The sequence below is a fragment of the Cavia porcellus genome, unplaced genomic scaffold (assembly GCF_034190915.1).
Source record: "Cavia porcellus strain 051 isolate PalLab524CR breed Dunkin Hartley unplaced genomic scaffold, mCavPor4.1 scaffold_10, whole genome shotgun sequence".
NCBI lineage: Eukaryota > Metazoa > Chordata > Mammalia > Rodentia > Caviidae > Cavia > Cavia porcellus.
The window spans coordinates 74,388,043-74,408,172 of record NW_026947493.1 but is presented as its reverse complement, the minus strand read 5'-3'; the positions used below and the strand labels follow the sequence as shown (position 1 = coordinate 74,408,172).

General features: G+C 44.9%; 1 protein-coding gene and 1 pseudogene across 5 annotated transcripts in view; one reads left to right on the top strand and one right to left on the bottom strand.

Moving 5' to 3' along the window:
• Positions 1-491: 491 nt before the first annotated feature.
• Positions 492-1,248, bottom strand: LOC100723334 (high mobility group nucleosome-binding domain-containing protein 3-like; annotated as a pseudogene).
• Positions 1,249-6,117: 4,869 nt separating this feature from the next.
• Positions 6,118-20,130, top strand: part of Sybu (syntabulin) — a 68,725-nt gene continuing 54,712 nt past the window's right edge. The window contains exons 1-3 of one of the 5 annotated variants that reach the window (XM_013143708.3): positions 6,118-6,278; positions 10,092-10,172; positions 11,814-12,015. In XM_013143708.3, coding sequence (XP_012999162.1) covers positions 10,149-10,172; positions 11,814-12,015 — 226 coding nt within the window. In that variant the 5' untranslated portion in view covers positions 6,118-6,278; positions 10,092-10,148. Of the gene's footprint in view, positions 6,279-9,731; positions 9,894-10,091; positions 10,173-11,813; positions 12,016-20,130 lie in introns of those variants that run through there. The other 4 variants (XM_013143705.3, XM_005008208.4, XM_063256847.1 and 1 more) reach the window with 4 other exon arrangements.

The window sequence follows — 20,130 nt, the reverse complement described above, 5'->3', positions numbered from 1 at the left end:
AAAAAAAAAAAAAAAAAGAATACAGTGAGGTTTGTACATACTGTGGGATACCAAAGGGGAATTTGCCAGGTGGATTTTCAAACAATCCTAAAATAGAAACATGATTAGAGAACTGAAAGAGGACCTGGCTATAAATTTTAGTTGAAAGAATTGGAAAGACATAGATATAACCCAAGAAGGGAAGGCAGGGTAAAAGTATAAGAGGACAGGATCAACACTTAAGGAACAGGCTGAATGGATGCTAAAACGGAGGGACGACCCTGGAGGGCAGTGTCATAGAGGATGAAGAGGTTTTATAAAACTGTAGTAGTTATTATCAAATGCTAACAGGAAGTCAAGGCTAAGATACAAACCAGCCTGTCCACTAAGCCACACGGAGATAATCTGTGACTTTGGACAAGAAATATTCCAACATGAGTGGGCAGGGATGGGATACAGACAGCAAGCATTCAACAGAGAAATTTTACCTCCTCAGAGATGATTTCAGCATGTTCTTTTTTTTTTTTTTTTTTTTAGACAGGAAAACCTTTTATTTTAAACTACAAATAGTCAGCAGGTGGCCACAACTATCCATGTTTCATTAAAATCACATAAAACCTAGACACAAAAGCACCACTGATTATTGCTCTAGAAAAATTGCATGAAAAATTCAAATATGCACAGTAAAAACACCACATTATGCACAGGACTAAATTCTTAAAGCAGGTGCATGGACTGCTCAACCAGTTTTATACACAGCTTCCAATATTAAGATGGTATTTATTTTACTTGATAATGATGAAAACTTCCCAGCAGCATGACTACGAGAGAGTAAAATGTCCTTCCTTATATATTTTGTATGCCAACTAGTAGAGTCCTAAAAAATTACCCTTTACAAAACACTTGGTAAAAGTAGCTTTTAAAAGGTGTCCCAAGAGGTACATAAAATCACCCCCAACTTTTTGTGACAATTCATCCTCCCTTGTTATCTACAGATTCAGTTTTCTGTGCCTTCCTTTCCAGCTTCCTGCTTTTCTTCCTTCTTCCCTTTAGCACCTCTGTTAATCTTTGTTCCAGGTTCTTCCTTAGTAGCTGTTTTTCTTGGTTTAGGTTCAGGTTTTCATGGAGCAGGTTTCATGGACAACCTGGAAGATCGTCTCGTGGGTTCCTGTTTGGTTACTTTGGGTCCATCTTTGCCCTCTGTATTCTCTGAAGACTTTCTCTTCGGCATAATGACCGTCGGGTCAGCGGAAAGTAAAGCGACAGGCTGGGACTCAGCATGTTCTAATTGTTGATGTGAAATGTCCAGGGGAAAAGTAGCTTGAAAAGTAGCTTAAAAAATAGCTAATAATGACAGTTCAAACTGTGCACTTAGTTTATACTGAGCACTCTTCTAAGTTCTGTATGTGTACAGATTCCACAGATGCTTACACAACCTTAGGTACTATGTAGGTACTGTGAGCGTTCTTTGTAGATAAGGAAATGAAAACCTGGAGAGTTAAAAGGGCTGATAGAATAACTGCCCTTAGGAGATAGAAAAGAATGTGACCTGAAGCCTAGAGGCAAAACATTTACCTGGTATACTGTCTTGGTTACTTTTCTCTCCTTGCTGAGACAAAATACCTGATGCCCAAAATTAGGGGGAAAAAGGTTTATTTAGCTTACAGTTTCTGGAGGTTTCATTCCATAATCAGCTAAGGCAGGGTGGCATGGCCAGGGGGCTACACTTCAAGGCAGCAGCCAGAGCAAAAAAGAAAGAAAACAAACCTCTTCTCCTCTCTTATAGTGTATGCAGGCCCCCCTCTCCCACCCTGCCCCAGGGCGGAGGTAGCACTCACAAAATCTCCTTGCCCTCCTTTGCACAGGGTGAAGATATTTACAAAGATCCCAGGCTCCCTTCTCAGTCAAACTTCTAAACTTCTCAAGTTGACACAATGTATCAACCATAACATTGGAAGAAAACAAACTTCTATTCTGAAGGTTGAGAAGGGGAAAGATGAGGCCGAAATTAAGAGTTCTTCATGCCTTTTATTGTCTGCCAATCAAGGGGCAAGGGAGAGCCTGAGGCTGGTAGACCAGTAGGTTGGGGTGGGTGTGTAATAACCCTGTGGTGAGAAAGAGAGAGACTGATTGGGAAGCTTAAGGCAGTCGCCAGGCCTCAGGGAAGCCCAGCTGCACTAGGAGAGCAGGAATAGGCAGGTGTTCATCAGCAAGGCTGTGAGGTTTCCCCAACGCTCAGCTTGAGGCCAGGGGAGAAGCAGACTAAGACTCCAGGAAAGTTCCAGGGGTCAGGGACACAGAGACCTGGAGGGGGAACCAAGCAGGGATAAATGGGCGTAGGATCATTTAACTGGCAATCATTCGAATTTTCTTCAAAAGGACGGCACAGTCACACCTGGTCAGTCGGGTAATGAGGTAGTGGGACAGAGTGCGTCTAAAAGGCTGGAGGAAGAGCTTGGTGAGAGGATGCTGAGGAATTCTGTCTACTTTCTGCTTAATTTTTCTGTAAACCACAAATTGGTCAAAAACATAGTCTTTCAATTTTTTTTTTAAATGGAACATATACCAGTAAAAGGATCAACCCAGAAATAAACACCATCTGAATTTATTTAACATTCTTGTTGTAGAAGGATCTATTTGGTTGTTTAGCTAAAACGTAATCATGTAATCTATCTTTCCCAGGGTCATAGTAAATTAAGGAAGAGGTAAGAAAAGACTAGGGGGAATAAGAAGCCTACGATTAAATCTCCAGTTTGTTCAAAGAAATATGATGGACTTGCTCTAAGTGTTACGGAGTCCTACCTAGAGTCACAAATATATTTTACAAACAAGGTCACAAAGATGTAGAGATGTGGTCTAACTTGTGGGTCAGCAGGTAAACAGAATTTAAAATCATTGTCTACTGACAATGACCACTTGTTCATCGTTCCACTCACACTGAAAATGGTTCTGATCACTGAATTCAGTTGTCTTGCATAACTTGCATTGGGAATGTTTTCTGAAACAGTACTGAGGAAATTTGAATAAAGTCCCTACTATGCTTTGTTAGGAAGACTTGTTGCAAACCAAGAGACCATCCAAAGAAAATTCCTAATTCACTAATGCGCCAATAGGTGGCAGTAGAGCACGGAGTTTAAAAATCTTTAAATAATACTGTTAATTCACAAATACTGATTGAGGCATCAACGTGATACCTAGCACTGTGCTGAGGAGGAGGAAAGCAAAGGTGCGATAAAGAAAAAGGGACTCAGGAAGCCAAGATAATAACAGGTCTTATGCATCCTTCAAATTTCATTTCAAAACTTACCCTTGGAAGCCCCACCCCCAACTCTAATCCAGATACTGACCGGCTCTTTGGACATCTAACTGCCTCAGTGTCCAAACACTGGATAGTGTCACAGCTGATGACGGCGCACTATGAGACACTTGAGAGGAAGAGACCCTGCTCATCTTTGAATGCTCTGCAACTAGCGGCAGGCAAAGGAACGAAACAGCACTGAAGGATGAAGGAGTGAGTGAATGAGCCAATAAATGAGCAGTCAAATGAACAAATGAGTGAAGGGGACTGACCATTTGTCTACCTTCAGAAGAAGCAGTGCTGCAACATCTCTGCTAATGACAACTTCAGTTTCCCTCATGTATGTGTCGTAAGTAATATGGAAAAGAGAGAAAATTTCACCTCCATAAAAATTAAACTAGAATTCTTCTGGATGAGGACACTGAATTGAGCAAAGAGGAGGTAGCTGTAGTGGCTGGGGTAGTTTGAACCTGGAGGAGAGAAGATATCTACGAAGCTCTACTCACATGCCAGAGATAAACATGAGTCTTGTCTTGTCTGATCCTTTTAACAGTGTTTTGAGCCAGTTAGTGTTATGAAGTCCATATAGATGTGAGAATGCAGCTCAGAGGACTTAATTTGCCCAGCTGATTAACCAGTGCAAGTGGATCCTCCTGTTTTAAACTAACATTGGCTCAGTACATGACAACTCCTTCAGGAGTTAAGTGATTTACTTAAGATATCAGTGTCAAAAAGAAGCAAAATGGGACACAAATCAGGCCTATAGGACTCAGGAATCAATGTCTTTTGTTCAGCTTCACTTTCTTATCACAGATCTATTTGCAGAGTTGGAAAATTAATTCCCCTCGCTAGCTGCCCCTGAATTATCACAGTAAATTATCTCTTCTTCGCAGGAGACACAGGTGTGTCCCCCATCCCCAGCCCCACCCCAGAATCTGTGTTAAAATCATAACTCCAAACTTAGTTTTGCTGGTTCTGTACTAGCATCTGTTCCTGAAGCTCCAGATGGGTCCTGACACCACAAGGACCCTGCAGCTTCCAAACTGCCAGCAGCATCCCAAGCTGCTCACCACCATTGGTAAGAAGCCCCAGAACCCTGTATCACTGGGCAGTGCCCAGTCAAAGACAGACAGTTTTGAGCAACTTGTTGGGAAAACAGAAATATTCAAGCCCATCTGAGACATCAAAACAGCCAGATGTGAGGGCATCCACGGGCCCAAAATACCCTATGTCCCTAGAAAGCAAATACACAAAGATGCTAACAGAACGAACCTGGGTCATTGTGTTTGGACAATGAAATAATGAGTCCTTTTGTGTTTCAGTTTTCAAAATGTTGATGTGATTTCAGTACCTTTGAAAACCATGCTAAATTATCTCCTTTAAAAAGCACTTTTTTCCTTTGAACAAACAGCGTTCTAGGAGTGGTTGAAGAAGGCCCAGGAATAAATCAACCAACATAGGTTAGATTTCCGAATTCTACATTCATTTCCTACAGATTTTCCTGTAATGGATAGAAGTACACAGCCATTATTCACTAGGTCACAAGATTTCAGGACAAAGGAAATGCTTTGCAGGACTGGCCTGGGAGAGAGAAATAAAGCAGCCATCAAGACTGTCCTCCGCTGCAGGACAGACATGGCCTCCCAACAGGCCCTGACCCCAGCTGGTCGGGGCCACCGTAGCTGCCATCATAACAGTTGGCCTCTAGGGGCGCTGTACTCCGTTTTGCAGTAATGGTCTCCTTTGCGAGGTCAATCTCAAAATCCACCCTCTTGCCCCCATCTTTTTGCAGAAAACAAAAGGCAGAATTATTTTTCAAAACATGTTTTTTAGAAAGGGATAGGGAAAAATAGAAAATCATGGATTCGAGTGATATAATAGAGAACAGATTCTTTTTAATGTAACTCAAAACCAGCTACACATCTGCCCCCAGGGAAGATGAGATATATTTCTTTTCTCAGTCTACAGTGCCATGAATGGGAGGCGGCCCCTCAGCGCCTCTCAGCAGAGTGCCTGCTCTGCTCTTGCCTGGCCCAGTCAGAGCTTGGCCCTGGCTCCTCCCTAGGAAGCTGGCCTACTGGTTTTGAGTCCCCTTCTCCCAGCTTCTGGCCTCTAGGGCAAGGAAGGTGCTTCTCAACAGGCCAAGAATTCAGCTTCTACTCCCAGGTGTGGCTCCTTCACAGACACCTTCCTTTGCCCTCCCATAAATCCGTGAGACCCAAACACTGTCCTGCCATCTGAAGCATTTCATTAGAGAACTAAGACCCAGTCTCTCCTACCCGGACGGCTCGCTTTTCCTGCACGCTTTCTAAAGATCTTAACTTCAGTGATTCCAATCCGCTGTCCCAGCAAGTATATACCTATTTATCCCACCATGTGTTCCCCTACCCACGTTTTGGCTAGCAGCCTACCCTCCTGGGACAAACAGACATGGGATCAACACACATCTCCTCACCATCCTTCAAAGCCCCAGCCCCAACCTCGGCTTCTTCATCTGCACTGTCCCCCAACTTCTGTTCTTTGAGGAGGGAGCCTCTGACTGAATACTCAGCAGTTTACACCATCCTGCCTCAGTTTACCCTCTTCTTTCTCTGGGCCCCCTTAGGAGGGAGTGATCCTGCATCACTCCTCACCATTACAATCTAACAGCATCAAAATATCATAATCACACTTTCACCATCACACACATTCAATAAGTGGAGGTCAGCCACTCACAAGGCTCTCAGGGGAAACCAAGCAGCTCCCTCCCTAGTAAGAAAAATACAGGTCTCCGCCCCACCACAAAAAAAAAAAAAAAAAAAAAAAAATCCCAAGATGCCCCAGAATGCAGTTTCTTTCCTCCGTGACGTGTGGGAGAGCACGTCAGCTGCTCCTTGTTGCTGTGCAGATTGCCCGGCACTGGGTCACTGAGAGGCAGCAGCGCTTGCTAGCACAGCAGATAGGATTAGCAGACGGCGCCTTCTCAGCCCCACTGCATCCGAGAAAGTCCCTGCACACACAGGTGAGGCGGGAGAAGAGTGGATGTGGGGCGCCGCGAGGTCGCTGGGTTGTGTGGTGCCAGCGTTTGCTCTCTGCCAATGCATGTGTGTTGTCTTTTCTGTGAAGTTTACAGTCTGGGGGTTCCTGTCAGTAAAATCCCTTTCATCCCTCATCTGGCTTTAGGGATGGGTCACTTGTACCTCGTAGGAATTGTACAAGCCAAAATAAGATTGTAATAGGGGACAGAGCTCTGAAGAGTTAAACTTCTGTGCATATGACAGTATGAATAATTTAATCACAAATTTCATATAAAGAATATAATTATGTATCCCAGATTTGGGGCATAATTATAAAGGCATTTCTCTACCCACCCCAGTCTGCCCCCAATCTACCATTCTCTGTCTCTCCTTGTTTCATATTAGGCCTGGACAAGTATATTATTTATCATTTTTAAGGGTTCAATCCTTCTAAAGCAGCTGATATTCTCTAAAAGCCAGTAGTACATTCAGTTTTAAGAAAAAGCCACAAATTACCAAACAGGACAATAAACTAAGTCTTTAAGTAGAAAATGAAAATGATGCCTACGACTATTATAAAGCAGACGATAGATGGACATATTACACTGTATTAGATTACATCTCTGATGGTACAATCCAAACACAATATGACATTTCTCCTAATGACGTAAGAAACACTGAAATGGAATTAAAGGCGGCAGAGATAGTGTCATTGGGAAAACTTGCCTTTTAGAACAGCAGCAAAACGGGCTTGGGTTCCAAAAGTGCAGAGCTAAGAGATGACAGAATGCCAAACCCTCAGCCTTTCCCTCCGAGGTTGCTATGGTAACAGCAGGGCTACCACAGCCTCGCAGCGCCTGCACTTCTGCAGTGAAAGCTTTCACTGCGCACATGTTGGATTTTTTAGGCACACGCCCCATCATCAAATACAAAGACATACTGCAGGCAGCTTGATCCGAGTGGTTGGCTTAACAGAAGTTGTCTGTTATGTTCTTCACCTGTATTGCTGGGCCCCTTAGGGGGCGACGGAATTCCCTCTTTCACGCATTAATCCGTCTGACAATTATATATGGGTGCCTGCTGTGTGGCGCTACCTACCATCTCTTAGGGAGGTAAACCAGTAAATGGGGAGCTCTGATGCAAGAGCACAACAACGCTCCTGGGGGTAAACACGAGTGTCCTGGAAATCCGCCTACAATGAAATCTAATGTATCTTTAGCAGTGGAGGAGGAGGGGTGGAGGGGTGGGAGGAACGCCCCCAACAGAGGGAACAGCGCGTGCAGCAGAACCCAGGGCAGAGAGCCGGAAACCTGCAGAGAGCTGAAGGGCGACCGCACAGGTGGGGGCACAGGAGCAGGGGTGAGAGGCTGGCCGGCGGGGGCGTGCGCCGAAGAGGGGTAGCCAGATTGCCACTGGGGCAGTAGGTGGAGCAGACAGATCATGAAAGGCCTTTGCTCCATGTTAAGGAGTTTGAATATTACCTGAGGAAGAGAGGGAAATCATTCATGAGTTCCAGGGGAGGATGGCTTGCCATAGTCTTTCATAAAAGCTGCATGGGAAAATTGGAAAACTAATTGCCAAGAAAGGAGGAGGAGTCAAGACTGAAAGCCAGACAACGTTAGACCACTAGTGAAACAAGGTGGGGTGATCACAGTGAGACCCTAGATGAAGGCAATGCAACAAAGAGTGGACAGAAGTGACCAGTTTCTACTCCCTTCCTACCAGGGCAGTATGGTGCCAGCTTGGTGGCTCACACAGAATGTGGGTCAGGCCAGTGAGTGAAAAAGGTCATGAATGAACTGAGGTTCAGACTTGAACAATTCAGAGACAAACTTTTTCTAAGACCCTAGGCTTAGTGCTCTGAGCTCCATAGGAAGTTCAGGTACATCTTAGATCATAACAACTCTTTCCTAATCCAGCACACCGGTCGTATAAGGCAGGAGGATGCAAAGTTCAAACTAGTGTGGACCACTCAGCAATTAGGGAGACCCTGCCTTAATATACACATTTCTTTTTAAAAGCTTTAGCATGTTTTCAGTAGTGAGGATTACATTTATCATGGGGAGTTTGTGCATCCACACGACACAGCTTAATTTTTTTTTTTTTTTTTGGCCTCTTCTGCACCCCTCCCTGCTCCCAATTCTTGTTTCCCTTCCCATTTGTAAAAGCTTTATTTCCATTTTTCCCTCGAGTCTGTATCTTTTAATCTCTTTTCTTTTTCTTCCCTTCACTGTCCCCCTCTCATTTGAAAAAGAGCACCCAAAAGTATTTTTTAAAGGTTAAGAAGTATCTTAGTGCAAAGGCCCAGGTTCAGTTCCCTGAATTAGGGATGAAAACACAGTTCATGTCTGACTCACCATCTATGATCCCTGCCTCACAATCTTAGAATATGTGGTACAAATCATTCTGGACCATCACTTCCCCAGGTCCTTATCTGAAACACCTGTGGGTGTAAAAAGTACTAATTACTCATCTCTTCTGTCCGTGTAAAGAATCCTAAGATTACCAACTTCACCACTTAACTAAGGAGAGCTAAATGGATTGAAAGGGATAAAGATTTATGGACGGTGTTACAGGAGGAAGGCACACTGACCTCATTAAACTTTCGGATAGCTTTGAACTCACAAACCGCAATCCTGAATCTGAGACAAATGGGAGTGCTGGGCGTTCTAATACAATCGGGGCCCTTGCATGTAGGGTGCAGGAACACGCATGAGTACTTAGAACATTATCCAGGTGTGAATCAAGGGTATCCGGTCACTTTACAGGTTGAACTCAGTCACTAGATACAATTTGAGTATACAAAATGTAGTAAGTCAAGGCCCACCACTATTCTACAAGGTCAGTTGGTCAGGCTTTTGAACTTCTTTAAAGAAATCTGTTTGTATTATGAAGGTCCTTTCTGCTACCCTGTAAAAGGTGTCAGCAGTTATTGAATGGACCCTTTGCACCTAACCTAAGCACCCTCCTCCAGTCCCCACAGCTACTCTGAAGGTGGGTGTTGTTACCACTCAGTTTTACAAGGATAAACTTCAGATCCTAGGAGTCGCGGACGGTGGGCATAAAGGCTGTCAGCTTGCAGGCAATGGAGCGATGGGTGCAACCTGGTTTCGTGGTTCACGTGCAGAATCCCGCCCTCAGCAGCGCGCCTAGGCTCCGGCGGGGGTGGGGGCGCGGGGCGTAGCCTTGTTTGGGGGCAGGGCTATTCCCTGGAAATAGCTTCTTCCACATTCGCAGGGAGTGGGGCGCTGCCTTCTTGCCATCTTCCTGCGGCGCTGAGTGGCGCTGCCAGCCGAGGCCTTTCTGACGCAAACCCGGGAGGCGAGTCGCAGCCCTGCCAGTGCTGGAACCCAGATGCTGTGACAGTCCCGTAGCCCTGGTGTGGGTGGGGCTCCGGGAGGAGGGGCTCTGCCTGTCACCCTCGGAGGAAGTCACGTTGGGGACAGGGTATACATGCTGGCTTGCTACTGAGGGGCCGAGGAGGGGCGGAAAACTTTCCCATCCTCTAGTTGGCCCTCTGCCTTGGCGATCTTCCCAGCATCTCATTTTGCTACGACCTGCCCAGACCCCGGGCCAGGTGCAAAAAAGGACTGCGAGGGCGAGGGCGTCACCCCGGCAGGGTATGCTGCTGGGTTGGCACGGCAGGGGCTGCGCGGGGGCGCGCAGGTGCGGAGGTGGCCAGGGCGCCCCGCCGCGGCGTTGGCACCACGTGTCCGGGGCGGGACGGGGCGGGGCGCGGGCGGGAAGGCGGCGGCGACACCTCGCGTCCATCTGCGGCGCGCAGCTCAGCGCACTCTTCTCGCCCCGCGCACACGCAGGTGCGTCCTCCTGGACGGCAGCGGCAGAGGCGCGAGGAGCCTGCAGGCGGTGGTGCGATGGGGCCCCTGCGCGACTCCAAGGTAATCGGCACTCGGGGGCGCGCACGAGAGGAGGGCGGTGGGCGCTGCAGGGCGGGCAGGGGCGGCGGGCAGCTGGCAGCGGGCAGGTGAGGAGTGCGGGATGGCCTGAGAGCCGGATTAGGGGGCAGAGGGACATTTGCCTGGGTGCTGTGGTCAGGCAAGTGGGAGGTGGCGCGCAGGGGGGAGGCGATTTGGGCTGCTGGTGGAAGGATTAGAGAGAGTGACTTTTAGAGGGTTAATGCTATCTGCTGAAACTGGGGATTTCGAGTGAAGCTTGTGCGTTTGCGTGTTTGTGAGTGTGCGCGCAAAAGGAATTTGATGCATTGGTGACTGACACGTAAGGACTGCAGCGTGTTGTTGGCCCGGCGTTGGCTCAGAGTCTGCGGTGTGCCTAGCAAGCGGCTGGCGTGGGATACCTGCTGGGTGACTGATGTGTAGGGCTGAGCCGGAGGCTGGGTGCGGCTTGCGGCCCCTGGATGGCACGGATGCCTGAGCCACCTCAGATGTGCCCTGCGGCTGGGCTTCACCCTTTAATTCCTGCACTACGGAAGCCTCAGACCTGTTTACTTTGGCCATGACCCCTGCCTGGTAAGCCAAAGGGAACAGGAGGTCACGCTGTGAAATGATTTTGTTGTTTAAAACCTAAGCCAGAGCCCTCTTTAAATTGCAGAGGTTGGAGTGAGCAGTGGAATTTTTGCAAAAAGCTCTAGCTAGGAATCCATTTTAATGAGGCAGGGTGGAGGTGGCCCTGAACAGCGCTAGATCTGAAGCTGGCTCTGCTTGGAGCTTTGCACAGCCTGTTCCTCTTCTAGCCTCAGTTTCCTTATCTGTAAATAGGAAGGTAAATTCCTGGGGTCTCTGTGTTGCAGCCTGTGGTATAAGAGAACCGAAATAATGACCAGGAGAACACTTGACACTGAAAAAAAAATTTTTCCAAACAGTGCTTTTGAGCGTTTTTAAGCCAGGACATGGCAAATTTATTTTAGTGCTGGATTTGAGGAGTGCAAAATCTCTTCTCCTGTGTTGTCCAGTGAGGAAGACAAAAGCCGAAGGCGATGTAAAGTGGAGCCATCTTCTCGGCCATCTGATCCATGTTTGCTTTTCTGTTGGCAATAAGCCTCGTGTACCAGGATATTAATGAATAATTAAGGACCTATCTGGAAGAGGAGGGGATTTAAAGATAAGAGTGTGTGATCCATCAGGAAAAAAGAGAAAAGACTTAGGTATAGATGACTACTTTGTGAGGAGACAGAAAAACAAGTCCAGTTGGTATAGGAAAGGCAAAATGGAAGTGTGAAGAAGATAACCGTGAACTGGAGCGTGCTGAGTGACATTCGGTAGCTTGATGGTGGAAGCAGCCTGGTGAAAGGTGAGTCAGGAGGCTTGGGGGAGCGGGAGACCTTTGTGCAGGTGGAAGCCTGGGTGTGTGCGCGCACTGCTGAGTGGGTCAGTAGGGTAAGCTCTTGAGCAAGAGTTTGGGAGCTGCTTTCAGTGACAGATAAGGACAACTCTAAGGCGGTGTTCAGAGATGTGACTTCTCAGAAACTGAGCCTGCAAGGAGCAGACAGCAGCTTGAGAGGGAGAAACAATTTCCTTTTTTTTTTTTTTTTTTTTTTTTTGGTTATATCTGATTTTGGCAAGGAGCAGAGAGTGCAGCATCACGAGAAGGAGATTTCCAGAAGCAGGATTCCCCGGTTGATTCTTCGGCCCCATCTGCCCCAGCAACAGCATAAGGTGTCACCGGCCTCAGAGTCCCCCTTCTCAGAAGAAGAGAGCAGAGAGTTCAACCCCAGCAGTTCTGGGCGCTCTGCAAGGACCATCAGCAGCAACAGCTTCTGCTCAGGTAGGGTCAGCATGGGAGCCACCAGGGTGGCAGGGTGGTGCGGGGCGGGGCGTGGAGTGTGTGCACTGCGGGTGAGGTCGGGCTGGGCCTGGGCTGGGCCACTGTCTGGGGACTTCCGCCTGGATGACCGCCAGAAGGCTGAGCCCCTTTGGCTGTTGGCAAACAGCAGGTAATAGTTTCATTGGTTCAAGCCAGGAGAATTTTGTACCTGTTTTTGTATGTTTTTTCTAGTTTATAATTTAAGAATATAAAATCTGACTTCCTGACTCTGTGGCTTAAGCCATTGTGTTCTGTTGTAAGACAGAATGGATATTGGATTGAACTTTATACTCACAATTTGTCTAAGCTTGTGTACTTTTGATTATGCAACTCTCAAAATAAAGTGATTCTAATAAGTGCAATTGAGAACAAGGAAGAATATATACATATCTCCAGCCCAGGGTTGGCCTGGGCGTTTACAGGGGAATGGCACAGGCTTTGTATGTGCCAGGACTAGTTACCAGAAGGCTGGACTCCCTAGCCCTTCTATCACTCTGTGGCTTTGGGAAAGTTGCTTAACTGCCTCAAGCCTCAGTTATTACATCCATAAAATGGGAAGATTATGTAGACCGAGTATCTCTTATCCAAGGGGCTCAGAATCAGAAGTGGTTTTTTAATAAATTTTATTGCTATACTTTTGCTATGTGTAGTAATCATATTCATCATAGCGAATTTGTACAAAATACATCTTGAGCCTTCTTTCCATCCCTCTGCCCCTCCTCATTTACAAAATCTTTGTTTCCATTTTTTTCCTTCCATTCTCTTTTTGTCTTAAACCTTTCCTTTTTCTTCCTCCCACTTGTTTCCCTTCCCATTTGAACATTTTCTTCCTGCTTCCCAAAATCTGTCATCCGCTGGGGTGCTTGTTTACTTTCAATTTCTCACCCAAGAGAAACAACGCAGTATTTAAATATACATGTCCAATTCATTTTCACTTAAGTCTGGAGGTGTATTGGATTTCAGATTTATTTTTAATTTTGGAGAATAATGAGATACTTTGGGGATGATAGCTAAGTTTAAAAGTGAAATTCACTGATGTTTCATAGCATGTATATATATGAAGTTGATTAGATTTATATATATATATAAATATGCTATATATATATATATATATATATATATATATATATATATATAATACACAAATAGAACAATGTTATACAATACTTTTGTGTACCTGCCTTGTCATATGGCCTGTCACAAGAAGTCACATATGGAATTTTCTACTTACGGTTTATGTTGGTTCTCAGAAAGGTTCACATTTTAAAGCATTTTGGGTTTTCACATTAGGGAGGCTCAACTTATATCTGCTTCGTAAAGTTGCTGTGAGGTTGAATGATCCCGTCTACCTGAGTCTCCACTTAGTGCCCAGCCTGGCTTGTCGAGGTGTTTAATGTGATGGACTGTGCCAGTTTGGGCATGTGATTAGGAAGTTCCCTCAAAGTTGTAAGCATACTTGATAAGGGTTCAGGTCTCTTTCTAGCTCCACAAATGACCAGCATTATCAGCTGGTTAAACTGGTGACACGCACTGAAACACATAAATTAGAAGAACTTGTGTTCTTTGAGAAGCATTGAGAATTTGGGTACAATCTAAAGTGACTGTCTTAAGCTTAATGAAAAGTGTATTTCAGAGCAGATGATGTTTTAGAACAAGGAAACGTGATTTAAAGATTAATATATGCTTGAGAAAAGATGTGTGACTAATCATGCTGTGATTAATGCTCTAATTTTGCAGGGTGCAAAACTGCATTGCATTTAGTGCTGGAAACTACGTTTTTGAAGTGTTTTTTATAAATACATCTTTGGGTTTACTGCATACTATCACAAAAGCTTTCCATTCCATGTGTAAATTATATGTTAGAAATAATTCGCTGCCTAGTTTTTATTCTTTTCTCTGTGGAGCCTCAAATTCTAGTCTTGATTCTGCAAAGTATTGTCCAAATATTATTTCCCACTACTTGAATGATACAAAGCTAGTGTAAAAGCCCAGCTGGGGATTTAACTCAGAGGCACACGTGTCTGCTTGGCAAGCTTGAGGTGGTGAGTTCAGTCCCCAGTACCAAAAACTAAACTAAAATAAAATGGAAGCCCACTGAGGGTTTGTTTCCGATTCGGCCAAGACGGAAACCGTAGGTAACTGAGAAGCTAGAGCAGTTAAGTTTCCTGAAGCCTAGAGTCAGATTTGCAGAATGTGATGCTATTTACTTGAACTCCATTTTGAGCTTTAGGCTCACTCTATGGTGCAAGGACCTCATTTCCCAACCTTATTTATTTACATAACGAAATCCCACATATGTTCCCCACTTTCTCCCATGTGATTTCTGTGTGACTGACTTCAGTGTGAGCAATTACCAGAAAATACAAACTTGATCAAAACAAAACAAAAACTCCAGATCTATTTTTTTAAATATAAAGACATGTCGCTAACATGGTTAATTTGGGTCATGAATCATTCTCTTCCAGACCCATTTCCTGACTCCTTCCTTTTTCCCAGAAGACCAGTTTCCCACTGAGGCCATAATGGTGTACATGAAAATCGACACTCAGTATCGATCCTTCTGCCATTAACTCACTGAGAGCTGAGTGGCAGAAATACATAATGATGGCTGTCTGTAAACCGACCTTGCCATGTATCTCTAGACAGGACTCCCTGCACTTGAGCTGAGCTTCCCCCTCGTCTTCCTGGGCTGGCAATTCCCAAAGGTTTGGGTCTGATGCCTTTCCCTTTCCTACAGAGCTTTGATGAACCCTATAAAGACTTGGAGTGCAGCGCTGACTAAAATTGACAGCACCAAGGCCTTTGGGGGCATGTTAATGATGCTTTAGGAGGTCAGTCAGTGGGTAGAAAATAAATGGGTTTGGGACTGCAGGGAGCTTAACCGCTTCAGGCAGTGAGGTAGAGAATGTAAAACATGTCCAGCCAGCAGGGGGAAATAGCTGGTTTTAATCCAACCACTCTCTCACTGAGGCCAGAATATGCGTGGCTTAGTCATGGCAGTTAAATCAGAGAACAAGGTGCATACAAACATTAAAATGCCATCCTCTGCTAGCACGAAACTAAAATAACTTAGAGCTGTCTGTTTTCAGCGAAGCTTCATAGCCCTGCAGCGGCTTGTGTTCCCTCTAAATCATTTCAACTAGTTCGAAAGGGGGAAATTCACAGGTAAGAGGAGTCCCGCAGTCTGAAAGTGAAATTACAGAAGATATTATTCAAATGGGATGAAATCTATTACGAAAACTGTATTCTCCCCAGAACCATACAAAGGTATTAACTGTAAAGAGTTTATGTTACTAAAACATTCATGTTTAAAAGAAATAATATGTTGAGGTTAGAGTTAAATGTACTTTATATAAGAGATTATTCTTTATTTTGGGAGTCTGGCCTTTGAAACTATCATTTATATGAGAACAGATATCCATGATAGTGGATGTACTGACACTTTGGCAAAGTAAATGACAATTGCAGATTGATATTTCTTTTACTCTCAAATGGTAATTTTTTTTCTTCCCATTTTACTGAGTGGTGAAATTACAAACCTGGAGCCATTTCCACAGTGGCTTGTCTAGTTTTGCTTTCTTTCCCTGTCTGTCCCCCACTCCACTGCCTCCCTCCTCTCTTCCCATGGGAGCTTTGGCAAGGAACATTTAATAACTGGATATTTTATATGCTAATTTGTGTGTTGTGTCTGTCTCATTGTGGAGGGAAGGAGTTGTCTATGACCTTTTGCAACTCATCTGGGGTGTGTTCCCCAAGACCTCTCATTTGAATAGCTTCTTATTGGCAAAATCTCTTTGAAGATGTGCTTGTATTTTGCACACTTCATCAGCGCAAGTGTTTTTGCACTTGGCCATCATTCTAGTGTTAAAATTGGCCATTCCTTGCAGTTTCTGACCAGCCTTAGTACCACATCTTAGGTGGAGATGGTGAGGTGTATGCTGTATTGGAGGCCAGGCCCTATTTTGTGTGCATAGTAAATAGAACATTCTTCCTAAATAGTGATGAATGCTTTATTTAAACAAATGAGTACATGGGAAATACAGCTAATAGAAATAGTGCACCTGCTTTCATGACCTCCCCTTTAAAACCATTGTTTTGTTGTTTAAACATGGAATCATGGCATTCTGTCACCCTGTCTTTTTTTCTCCCTTGTCTTCCTTGTTTTTAACATGCCCAAGAGAAGTGACACAGCCACATCTGCAGTTTGTGTGCTGGGTGTGGCCCGCTGAATGTGGGTTTCTGACATTCCCCCTTAGTGAAGTGTCTTTCCCATTGGGCTCCAGCCATTGCCAGAGGAACTGTGACCCAGGTGGGTTCAGAGGCACAGACATCAGTCACCTGCCATGGTTAGCAACATGCTGTGCGTTCCTGTTTGCTTAGTTGAGGCAATAATTACCCCTCCAACTAGGAGGCAGATGGATCACTGGGTTTTAAGCTTATTCTCCTTAGGGTGCCTTGTAAACATGGCAGGTGGAACAAATTATGCGTAGAGCACACTGATTGTTTTATGGGAGACCAGTAATTTCTCTGAGTTATTTTTATGTTTCTGATGTGCACACATGGAATCATGGCCAAGTTTGTGACTGACACTAAAAAGACACACCAGGTCACCAAACAAAATGGTCACAATCAGAGAGTCTCTGCCATCTGTTCTTGAGCGAGGTGTTTTATAAAACACATCTTTTAGTTTTTACAGCGGCTGGAGAGAAATCTTCGGGTGCCAGTAACTTAGAGGTAATCATTGTTGTTGTTTGTGGGGAGAATAATTAAGGCAGATTATAACCTGACTCGTGCCCTGCTGAGGCATGACAAAGCCTCCAGAAATTTGCCAGGCCTTGCCAAACAGAAATATTTCTGCTATGCCTTTTGTCTAGTTGAGGAAACTTGGCATCTGGAGAGAGCAAACCTTTGAACATAATGATTAGAATTGAGATGAACCACTTCAAGTGAACAGAGCGCGATACCAAATTATACTGTAATTGAATGACTGCCAACCTGCTGTGAATTAAAAACAAAGGCCCTAAGAACAGAGTATCATTTTAATGAGCATGGACCCAGGCACTATTGCATAATCTGTATTTCCAGGGCTTAGGTGCCTGGGCCACAGAAATACGTACCTGTTGAAATGGATTTCAGATGGCAGACATATAGGCAATATTTCTTTGAAAACGTGGTAAATGCAATAAGAATGACAAGAACATTTTTTTCCACTCTGTATAAAAAAGTAATCCTTAGCAGTAGACTAAGAAAGGTAATGCTGATGAAAGAATTGGACCGGATCTAAAAGTAAATTATGGTGCTTAACCTGAGAATCATTTATGTTTTAAACCACTTACCTTTATGAGAGCATGTTGCAATTTCAGAGGATGGTGCTGGTCTATTGAAAATCTTTGATAAAATGTAGTCCAAATGTGGATATCTTGGATCCACCTAAGTCTGTCACCTTGGGACGCAGCGTCCAGGAATCCTGTGTGTTACAGGCTGTCCTGAGCCTCACGGCTCTGTGGTCTGCTTGTGTTTAGGATTGTTGTAGGGGACATGAAGGGACTCTGCCAAGTGACCCCACAGGATAGTAATTGCAGCCAGCAAGCTAATAAACGTGGGAGCAGAGGAATATCTCTGCATCCCCAGGAATGACCAGCTAGTGGCTTTATAAGTCACCTGTCATAGTCTTAGTGGTAATCTTACATCTATATGATGGGTTTAATCTGTGTATACGTGGTGAAAAACTAAAGGGGAGGAGAAGGCATTTTCTTACTTTATTTTATATTTAATTCTCTCGTTTGATGCTATCTCCATCCATACTTTTGAATTGTATTTTCCTACTCTGGGGTTAGGGTGATTTGGGGCCCACTGAAAGTGAGAATCGGGGTGGAGCCTAAACACTCGTGATTACAGTGAAAGAAAGCAACAAAGAGAAACTGATGCCTGAGTAATTAGGAAATTCAACATTTATAAGTTCTGCCAGCACCTATTTATCCAATAAGCATTCATTCAATGCCTGCAGTGTACTGATGCCTTCGGAATTGTACTAAGGTGTCAAAACTGAATGAAACACGGTGCGTGTGTGTGTGTGGGGGGGGGGGGGTGTCAGGTATTTTCTGCCCTAAGTCAGATACTTAAATAAATGAGCTAACCAATCTCTGAATGTGATTCCCACACTACTACTTTTACTCACTTGTTTTATGTCCCTGTCCCTTTCACCCACACCCACTGCTGCCCTGTAATTTGAGAATGTTGCACAGCTTATTATCAGCATTGGCCTCTCACATTTCATAAGCCCAAGGATGCAGAGAAGTAACATTAATTAGTGTACTGCAGTAGATAAGCATAAACCTTGGCACCCACGGACCTGAGTTAAAGCGTGAAATGGGATAGAAAGGATGGCAGGGCCAGATCATGAAGGGCTCAGTGCCCCAGGCCCTGGGAACTTGATCCATGAGATTAAGGGTCCACCCAGGAATGAGGCCAGCGATGCAGGGTGAGGCCGCCTGGATAAAAGACTGTGTAGGGGACTCTAGGGCTGGATGGCGAGTGCCCTTCCTGAGAGCATTCAGAGTTTTCAGTTTCCATAGTTTGAACTAACTGTGGGCCAAAAAGCAGGCATAAATACCTGGCTATGGCTCATGGGCTGCCATTATTAAGTCTGAAAAGATCTTACAGAAGCAGTGAAGGAGCTCAGTATGGAGAAGCGTTGAGTAGTTTCTAACTTGAAACCTGGTCCATTTATGTGTTGGACAGTGGATGGGTGAGGATGAAAAAGGATGGCGAGGAGCCTACCTGGATGGAAAACCACGGCCTCAGTTTGTGTTTGGGGTGAAAACAGTTGGGCCTAAGTTGTCTGTGCAGGTGTCAGGCAAAGGAAAGGATCCTAAGTTTCCACTGGCTGGAAACAAATGAGCTAGCAGGAGTGAGGAAAGGGAAGGTGAGTCAAGTTTATCAGTTCAGTTTAGCTTTTGTTGCATTTGACACAAAAGTCTACCGCCCTAAGAATTCAGAGAGAACAGCAGCCATGGTCCAGGGAGAGCAAGGCATTATGAGAGAGCAGTGCGTGGAGGAGGGTTACAAGACCGAGATCAGGGACAGCGGGAAGTGGGGGAAGCAGAAGCCAGGACAGCAGAGGATGGTCATTCAGAGGAAGGAGAGCCCAGGCTGGCTGTGTCTCTGATCCGAAAGGAAAGGTCACAAGAAGAAAGGCGCTGACAGGTTCAGACACCGTCAGGAGGGTCACCGGCAGGAGTGAGGAAAACGTAGGCCAGGCTTGAGGGGCAGACGTCTGAGCCATCATCGATCTGGAGCAGAAACAGTCACAAAAACCCGTGGGGGTGGATCCAGATTTTATTTGGCAGGGATATAAAAAGGAGGGGACAAAGTACAGGCAGCCACTTTTAAAAGTGTGAGATGGGAACGGGACATTTGAGTAAAATCCAATGCTGTGTTTACACATTTCTGATAAAAATTGGGTGTTTCCCAGAGGGCAGTGCTAAAGGTTTTAGACTGAGGAGAAGCAGATAATAAAGGCTGAGAGATTTTAAAAGAATAGTACGAAGTGATCGTGGCTTTTAAGAAGACTGGAGACAAGCCCAAAATGCATGAATCTGAGCGAACAGAAGTGGGGCTGGATGTGAAAATGTGGATGAGCAGCCCATTTTAAAAGTGCAGCATCTGACATGCTCCAAAATCCAAAGCTTTTAATAGTCTGTGTAAATATTCCAAGATTGAGGCAAATCTCGAAGCCATCCCTGGCTCCTGGTATTTCGAATGCCGGATACTCAGCCTGTAGCTAGGACAGAGTGGCACGCCGAAGGTACAATTCAAAGTCCAGGTTGGGTGCCCTGCTCGATGCTTTCTCTGTCATAGTGCTTGGCCTGGTTTTCAAATTTGTTACGTAGTTGTGTAGTGCCCCAGCAGGCTCTGCGCTCCATGAAGGTGTAAAACAGTGTGGTCCTTACTTACAGCAGTGGACTAATAAATATTTGTTGGGATTTAGGAAAGCATAATTCTGAGATTAGGGCAAGTGAAAAATTCTCATTTACTTAATAAAATACATTAAGAATGAGGTACTACACTACTTTA